The sequence below is a fragment of the Grampus griseus genome (assembly GCF_964374135.1).
Source record: "Grampus griseus genome assembly, chromosome: 2".
NCBI classification, from domain to species: Eukaryota; Metazoa; Chordata; class Mammalia; order Artiodactyla; family Delphinidae; genus Grampus; species Grampus griseus.
This window is the reverse complement of record NC_139018.1, coordinates 87,507,431-87,517,116: the sequence shown is the minus strand read 5'-3', so window position 1 is coordinate 87,517,116 and position 9,686 is coordinate 87,507,431. Positions and strand designations below refer to the sequence as shown.

At 34.2% G+C, this 9,686-nt stretch overlaps 1 protein-coding gene across 2 annotated transcripts in view; it reads right to left on the bottom strand.

Moving 5' to 3' along the window:
- Nucleotides 1-601: 601 nt before the first annotated feature.
- Nucleotides 602-9,686, bottom strand: part of GOLM2 (golgi membrane protein 2) — a 111,206-nt gene continuing 102,121 nt past the window's right edge. The window contains exons 9-10 of one of the 2 annotated variants that reach the window (XM_082649298.1): nucleotides 9,378-9,545; nucleotides 602-2,681 (exon numbers count right to left, since the gene is read on the bottom strand). In XM_082649298.1, the coding sequence (XP_082505424.1) occupies nucleotides 2,611-2,681; nucleotides 9,378-9,545 (239 nt within the window). In that variant the 3' untranslated portion in view covers nucleotides 602-2,610. The remainder of the gene's footprint in view (nucleotides 2,682-9,377; nucleotides 9,546-9,686) is intronic. The other variant, XM_082649299.1, reaches the window with a different exon arrangement.

Genomic DNA, 9,686 nt, shown 5'->3' with positions numbered 1-9,686 from the left:
ATGTATATCTTATATTCTGCATATTCTCTTTATGGGTCAGTAACAAATAACCTAAACTTACGAGGTTCTCCCTAATCTTACCCCTTCCATACCTCTTTAGCCTCATTTGTCTTCTCCTTGCTCATGATACTCTAGCCTTACAACTGCAATGTTTCAGTTATGTGAAAACCTGATTATTTGGAACTTTATAGACCTTGGAACCTTGGAACTTTGTTTTATTTATAATAGCTCTTATCACTATTTAAAATTATCTGATTCAAGTATTTACCTGTATATTGTCTGACTGCTCCCACTTGAAAGTAAGCTCCATGAGAACAGAAACCTGGTCTACCTTATTTACTACAGTATTCTTACTAAGTAGAACAACGCTGGGCACATAGGAAGCACTCAGAATTTGCTGAATAAACTAGCATTACAGTAAACAGTGCTAGTGTAAAAATTTCTGCCATTCTAGTTTAGCTTAGCTTAAAATGAGTTCTAAATTTACTCAAATTTTAGTGTTAAAATCTAACTGCATCACATGAGTGTGATGTGTGTATATGTATCAGAATCAGCAAAATGGTAAAACAAGTTTAATTTTTAATTTATTAGAACCCAGTAAGTGATGGTTTTAAAAGCAGAGTTTCCATCAAATTAACACTTAATTCAGGGCAAAAATACATTTAAAAAACGTAAATCTTAAGGCAGAAGTAAAACGTTATAAAACCAGCATGTCTAATACAGACTGTAGAATGTCAGAATTTTAAGAGATTCACATAGTATTTTATAGCACTAAAATGTTAATACAGTCAAAAATATTATCAATTGATCCAAGATTTCTCAGTTTATAAAATGTCTAGACTGATAATTGAAGAAATTTTGCTGTGTAAGTAATAGCTACCATATAACCAAGTGATTGTTTTTATGACAAAGGAACTAAGGCAGGAAATTTCATGGTTTTCATTTGTAAAGATTTTACAGTATTAAATATAAAGTATTACTAGGAATTTGTTTTAGATTCATCTTCCCACCCTAACTTCCAAAAGGTGTAAATCAATTCCCTTTAACTCCACTTAAAAAAATCCTGTGAACTATCATACCTATTCATTATAGGCCTAACTCTACAGCAAAGCCATGAATTACTAACTTTGATATGGTAGAAAAAAGAATTTTAGTAAGTCACTACATCTTTTCTGGGTTGCTAAATAATTTAAAACTGAAGTCTAAGAATTTCTGCACCTCCAATAATTGAACAACCTTTTTTTTGTTTTGTTTTTTTTAATCTCTGTAAGTTTGAATTTTGACTAGAACCTGAGTACGGGGTGGGGGGGAAGCATCTTATGTTCATGTGCAATTAACAGTAGCCCTTCTGAAACACAGAGTTAACAAGCTTAAATTTCTCATGATCAAAACCTTTTATTTGGGGGGAGGGGGATAAGATTTAGAAGTTCTTTCAATCAGAAAATAAGGATTAGCTAGCTTACACGTTCTACTGAAGTGTCAAAAAAGACAAATGCATTTAAAATAATTTTGTAAGTCTAGCAAATATGAGGTTTATGGGTTCTTAACTAACATATTAAGTAAATACAAAGGTTCTTCATCTTTATTACAAACTTTTAAGCTATTTTAATAAAATGGCTGTAGATCTCACTGTACTTCTACTTATCTGTGCATTAATAAAAATCTGTTAAAATTGCTTATTTAATACTTCTGGAAAAGTCTAGTCAAATAAGATCACTAAAACTACCAGAGACGCTTTGAAATACTGATTGCAAATTCATTTCAAGGTTGATTTAGCCTCTTTCAGAATCTGGCATTTAAATCATTAATATCTTCACCAACTTTAACTCTGAAAATATAAAAATTTTAGCCAGTAACGGTTAAACCGTACTGGTATTACCTGAAAAAATAAAAATTGAAAGTACATCATCGATCATGCATTTCACAATTTCATGAACTAAGTAAGGTAAAACTCATAAATATTGTTATGTCTTTGCAGGTTATCTCAGCTTCCATCAGGCCTCAGCTGAAAGCTTATCTGCCGAAACACATCATTACTCATGTAAAATAAAAAGAGTAGGGAAGTGATTTTGTACATTGCTGCCCAGTGTTTGGCTTTCAGGTTCCCCTCTTTCATGCAACTATTCTAGGTATGATTCCTTGAACAGCATGAGATGAGGGGTGGATAGAACAGAACACCTGTTGGGCTAACAAGCATGTATTAGTGTATTAAAAGTTTTCCAGTTGAATAATTGTTCTCTTTGTGGTTATGCTATGTGCAACATATAAACTGTACAATCATTTTTCCTGTTTGTCTATTTGTGGAAAGAATTAGGCTCAATAAAATGTAAAATATACATTAGTTTGCTTTAAATGCAAAGATTACAGTTTTGCTTACTTTGTTTTTGGCTCAACTGTAACATAACCCCAAAGTCTCTGCTTTAATAATACAATATGAAAAGTTCACATATGTACATGGGTACATTCCTTCATTTAAAATTTTCCTTAAATCTATCTCAATGTATCTTTACAACTGATACAACTGATCTTTACAACAAAAGTCAAAATCGACAAAGTAGAAATGATTCCATTTTACAGCACTTTAGGTTTTCTGAAGTTTTCCTTTACGGCTTAAAGGGCATCATTGAAATGTTGCTTTCCATAGTCTGCAGGATCCATCTGCAGTTCTTGTTCTTCATCATCTGTAAGGAAAATAATCAGGTATCAAGAATATTATTTTTAAAATCACTTACAGAAATCCAATCAAATAATCTCTCTCTTTTATTTTCTTCCTTCAGCCTTAATGTAGTTTTCTACTCGTTATCTTACACCTCTGTAAATGCTGTTCTGTTTCTTAGTTGCTTGGCAAATGAGTGAAAAGTCTGTAACTGTTTTGGAAAATCACTTAATTTTAACAAATCTTTTGATGATAGAGAAAAAAGAAAGAAGGGAAGGAAGAAAAGAAGAAAAGGTGGCGGGAGAGAGAGAAAGGAAAGAAGAAAGGAAGAAGGGAAAAGAAAGAGGATGAAAGAAATAAGTAGAGCTAGATAGCAAAGCTTTAGGATTCCACAAGCACTGAAGAATTGATCCTTTTATGTAAATATATTATTTCTATATAGATGAAAGTTAGTCCTTTAAATTAAAGCTTTGGTAGAAATCGTTCTTTATACATTTTCATGCCTTTAAAAACCAAACATTTTTTCTAATAGTAAAATTAATCCATAGTCATCAAGTAAAAATTAGAAAATAAAATAAAAGTTACTCATGATCCCCAAATTTAGCGTTTAAATGAATTTCTTTGCTATTCTGCAAATAGCTTACCAGCAACTTCCTAAATGGAGTATGTTAAAAAACAACCTTTTCTTTACTGAAAAGAAAAAAACTATCACACAATATTATTAGACACTAACATCCTCAAAGTCACTTTGAGTAGCTATACTAAACGACTCCATATAGTGCTTCAGAGTTCGACTTATTTGGCTATTGACAGGTTTTTCTGGGTCCTTCTCGGCTATCACCTGTCACTTCACTACTCTCAGCTTAACTACCAACAACAATTCTTCTCTTCCTTTCTAATTTTATAGTTATTTCTATCTTCAAGTTTTGAAATAAGACTGCTCAGAGTATTAAAATTAGTATTTTAATTAGAGCTTAAGAGGCTCCCTTTTTAGTACATTGTTGTTGTTTTTTTTGCGGCACGCGGGCCTCTCACTGTTGTGGCCTCTCCCGTTGCGAAGCACAGGCTCCGGACGCGCAGGCTCAGCGGCCATTGGCTCACGGGCCCAGCCGCTCCGCGGCATGTGGGATCTTCCCGGACCGGGGCACGAACCCGTGTCCCCTGCATTGGCAGGAGGACTCTCAACCACTGAGCCACCTGGGAAGCCCGTACATGGTTTTTAGTGACATCTTTTGGCTCCTCCACAGCCTTAAAAATAACTTTTGTTACTTTCTGGTTCACAGTTACAATTACCCAATAGTTTAGTTTTTGATATATTGAAGTATTACTATCATAACTGTCTGGGTATATATTTTAAAGAGGGGTTGGATTCCAAATTCATATGTATACTATAGCTATCTCCAATCTATTCTTTTAGGTTTGATAGGTTTTCCACTCTCAGTTTCTCTAGTATATTGTATGGTAACATTTTGTTCAAGAAAGATGCCATGTGGTGTATGTACTCTGTACGTGTATTTGTATGTACCATGTAGTGTAAGTACTATGTGTAAACTTTCCATAATGATGTGTTCTTATTTCTTCTTTACATTTAGTTATTAGAAATGCCAAACAAACCAACTTTCTCTCACCTTTCAATAACTTTCCTGTTAAATTTACAGAAATTCTCTTTTAGAATTGCAGGCAATCATTCTTCATATTCTAGCAAATTGATCTCATATTTTTAATACTGTAATTCAATAGCAATGATAACCCCAAATCTGTTAGGTGCAAAGGCTGAAATTACATCCATAATCACATTTGTATTTTGAAAATATACTAATCATTCTCTTATCAAAGAACTCTTCATACTTTAAAAAATTATCTTGGTTTTAAAAAGGAAAATAATCACTGGCACCTCTCCAGAAAGCTCTCCTTAGGACCCATGTTATGGGACCTCACTGTATGGCTATAAACACATCTTTTAGGACTTTAGTAATTAAATGAAGACAATCACCATGGAGCAGTGGGAAAAGCTACTATATAAAGAAGAATTTCTAGAAATTTACAGGAAAGTTATTCAAAGGAAAAAATGATGTTACTTTTTGAGATTTTTAAATAAATAATTGTAAAGAGAAAACAAGATAACAGCAAAGGTCTAGGAACAGAAAAACAACCCTAGTCCTGGCTCAGGCACTTAACAAACATGATCTAGTTCCTAAATCTCTTTAGACTTCTAATTACCTCCTCGGTAGACTAGGGTAACAACTATTTTTCCAACTTCAAAGTAAATTAATGCATAGGAAGGCAGTCTTTACTTCTGAAGTCCTCTATAAATATAAGGAGGAGTTTGTTGGTTTTATTAACTTATGCTCTTTAGCAAAGTTTTAATATGGTGCCTTCACATTGCTTTTTCATAATTTCATAGGACTTCTGATTGCCTTTCTCTTACATTGAGCTACCATTTACATTAACTAGAGTCTACTTTCAGTGTAGCTATTCCAACCAGAATTCATGTTTCTACCAACAACCTCTTTGCATTTATCTATGACAAAATTACCTAACCAAATCTGATATACAATAACAGCCACTAAATACAATTATATGGACTGATATTTTATTTCATTTTACAAAGAAGCAAAATCTGTAAATAACTCATCAACATAAAGTGACTATTAAATATAAAGATATTTATAATTTATCAAATAATTTCTAAATTCCCTCTTAAGTCAAGAAAGGACCACCTCCATAAAGCAAGCTCTACCAAGCAAGAATGCCTTGGGGAAATAAGGCAGTGAGCCTCCATTAAAATGTACAAATTAGGGCTTCCCTGGTGGCGCAGTGGTTGAGAGTCTGCCTGCCGATGCAGGGGACACGGGTTCGTGCCCTGGTCCGGGAAGATCCCACATGCCATGGAGCGGCTGGGCCCGTGAGCCATGGCCGCTGAGCCTGCGCGTCCGGAGCCTGTGCTCCACAACGGGAGAGGCCACAACAGTGAGAGGCTCGCGTACCGCAAAAAAAAAAAAAAAAAAAAAAAAAGTACAAATTAATCCACAGGCCAAAGTGCAATTGTCCTCTAAAGCAGGCAACCCAGGGAAAAAACTCTACACTTGCTTTTACTTTTTAAAAAATTGTTTTATTCAACACTTACACAGTGCTTACAGTGTGAAAGATACTGTTCTAAGTGCTGAATAAATATTTAAATCATACAATCCACATAACAATTGTTGAGTTAGGTAACTATATTTATCCCTAGTTTACAGATAAGGATTTCAAGGCATAGAGGTATAGGTAATTCACAAGGTCACAGAGCTAGTAAGTGGTGGAGCTAGGATTAAAATCTAGGCAGTCTGGCTCCAGAATCCGGGCACTTAGGCACTATGCTAAACTTCCTTCCATAGGTATACTTAGTAATGTGCATTTCATATTCTATTAAACAAACTTGGAACTTCTATGGCATTAAAGATAAGAGTAAAGGGAATTTGTAAACATCCATATCATTTTTATAATAAAGAATGAATTAAAAGATATATCTATCAGATGTGTAGTGTTTCCAGAGTTAATCTTTTAGTTAACCTTTTCATTGGATCATTAGCAGAAGTCAGGGAAAAAATGTTTACACCAATGTAAATAATATAATATTTCTTTTAGGATGCTTCAGGAAACCAGGAATTAAAAATCAAAATAAACCAGGATTGTAAACACAGGAAAAACAGGCTTCACTTAATTCTACAGAATTAAGTGAATCTGCAGGCAGTACTGACCCAAATGATCAATATGCACAAACAGGCATCAGAGATAAAGCTGGAATTCTTTAGCTCCCTATTGGCAGAGATGCTGTCAAAGCCTCCATTTCATAATCCAGAATTTCGGAGACCAAAGTCAGTGTCTTTAGCTGAAGCTAGAACCTCAGTCCTGCAGCTGGAATGTCTAATACTAGGGACCCAACAGCTTGAGAAAAAACAAAACAAAACAAAAAAACACAACTGCTTCTAATACCAGGGAGAGCAGAGCAGAGCCCCTACTGGTAGAAACATTAAAGTGCTTCTGAAGTGCATGCTTCAATTTTTGAAATCTCTGGCTGCAGAGTTTCAATGGGAGCATAAAGTTTCCACTTTTCTTTCTAGGGTTTGGGGGAAGATGTTATTTTAGATGCTGAAATATGAAACACATTTGTCCCTAATACTTGTGTTACAGTGAATCCACTATGAATGTGACCACAAAATTTTAGAACTAAGAAGGATCATCTATGTATTCTAGTTCAACACCCTTACATTACAGATGAAGAAATGGTGGCCCAGAGAGTATAAGTGACTAGAAAAGCAATACACAGCTGGTCTCCTAGTTCTAAGGCTAATGGTTTTTTCCACTCTACTGCCTGCTTTCGCTGAAAGTGCAAACTGACCTAGGAACCCAACCATTATTTTTACACTGAAGCTATGAAGAAATGCTTTTAAATACTCTAACTTAATAATAAACATTTGGAATACATATTGTTGATAAACTAGGGAAGAACCATAATTCTCACTCTCCACTTTTTAGACAGTTAATACTATACCTAAAGAATCTCTGAAAACATGTTTAAAATTATTTGGTATTAAATATCCAAGTCTCCAGTATTCCTTTTTAGTCAGTTCACCCAAACTTCTCTCTCTGTATTTGCTGGAGCAGATGTTCTTACATCTTTCTGTTCCCTATGATAAAGGAGTCCCTTAGCAGCTGCACTATCCTTCTGCTGCTATCATCTAGTGAACCTCAAAATGGGATAAAAAAAATGTTAAATGGCAATCTCCAGCTCAAGTAAGATTCACTTGCAAATGAGAAAACCCCCAAATTTAACCATCCCCTCCCTACTTCATTGAGAATATCATCTTAGGTCATTTCCTTATATTCCTGAAAATCAATGGATTTATTCTCTTGTGAAAGGAAAAGGAGGGGTTGAATGAGGGTACCGGGGACCTAAAGTAGAAAGTGGCAATGAGAACTAGGGGTGGGAGAGGGAGAAGAGCATAGGAAAGAGAGAGAGAAGGCACTGAAGATAAATGTATCTATTATGGATAAAAATCATAAAAATATCAAATGAGAACTTTGTGATAAAAGTCATCAACATTAAGATAGCCAAAATATAAGAAATAATTTTCAATACCACTGAAATTAATTGTTCTAATAAAAACCTCAAAATTATACAATGAGATGATAGAAGCTTCTATGAAAGAAAAACAGAGAATGTTTAAAGTGTAAACCAAGTAAGATTATAAGACCAGAAGTTAATGGGTTATTAACCTAGTCACAGTTGTAAGAATAAAAACTCAATGAGAAAGGCATAAAATGATCAGTTAACAGTATTTATTGAGGGCCCTAGGTACCTAAGGACTACTGTGGGGGTGGGGGCTGAATATGAAGGCAGAAAAGGATACAAACAAAATAGAAGGCAAAATAAATGAAAATTCCTGCCCTCCAAGAGCTTACAATCTAATTGGTGATACGATATGCATGCATGAAAAAGCCTTAAAACTAAGTTATAAATAATTGCAAATAAATATAATCCAAACAAATTACAAAAGCAATGAGAAAGAAATGGTAAGATTTATGAAAAATGGATGAGATTGAAGAAAAATGGATGAGTACAATTTTTTCACTGATACCAAAAAGTGTTTGAGAATTTCTCATTAACATCCGTATATAACTCCTAGCATTTATTAATCTCTTTCTAATCCAATAACCATTCTTCCCAAACTAGAATGTACTAACAAAATAATGCCTAGGTGGAAGTCAGAGTCTCTAGTTTTCCTTTTTCTATTAACTATGTAGTATTCTAGGACAACTATATTTTCTTCTGAGTTTTACAGAAACAATTCTTGTCAGGAACCTAAATAACATTTAATTACTTTAAAAAGAGTTAAGGAAGAAATCAAGATAGGTTACATTGAAAAATATTTCATGCAATGTATTATAAAATTGAATACTTCACACATTAAGTTCATAATCAATTTTTATAGAAAAGAGAAAAAGCTCCATAAATGCTACTAAATGATATAAGCAGGCAGAAAACAGGCCTAAGAACTTGCAATAAAGCAACATACTCTGATATGCATGCATGGGTAGGGGTGCATGCAAACAAGTAGATTCTGAACTTTCACTAAGTTAAAAGTTCAGAAGGAACACAGTTAACAAGGAAAATATGTTGAATCTGTGTATTAAACACAAAACAGACAAATCTTCAAAAACTGATTGTTTAGTATAAATTTTAAGCCTCTCAGAACAAATTTCAAAAAGAGCCTTCCTATGCTGAATCATTAGTGAAATAATCCTGTCTTCATTGTGGACGAGACCATTCCCTTTGTGGCTGTCTGGTTAATATCTGTACTTAGAATGATGAAATGCTTTCAGATGAGAAATTGGAAAAGATTTTTTTCTGGGAGTATTTGCCTTAGGTAAAGTCTAGAGCCATTTTAAACAATTTAATTCTAAAATTTCTGAAGAGTCTGAGTTTCAGATTGTAACTATAAACACTAATATATATCACATAATAACTAAAAATGAAAAAAATTAAAATGATTTATTTAAAGGTCTACAAATACCACTATCATAAAATTGTTTTCCAAAATAAAATTGAAAAACTGCACAGAACCTCTCTGTATTAAGACTGTACTGCTATTAAGTGGGGAAAATTCTACACAAATTCAACCAAAAAACTTAGAGGTGGGTTTCACGGTCACAGCATGGAGGCCAGGCCCACGCTCACCTTGGACGTCTTCCTCTCCACCATCACCATCTTCTTCCTCATTGTAAGCCAGCTCAGCCTGCTTGTCTGCCTCATACTCACCTACGTTACCATCATCCCCATTATAATCCGCCAGTTTAGAGCCATGCTGCGGATCAACAGGGGATTCATTCTCATCAAAGAATCGGCCTGTGAAGTAGGTAGAGGATTAATTCAAGAGTGAAGAGAGAAGAAAAGAAGGGACCTATACTGGAGGTAGACCAGAAAGTAGACAAGTGAAACCTGGCAATTTTCAGGATACTGGTTATAAAAAAAAGATACACTTTCTGA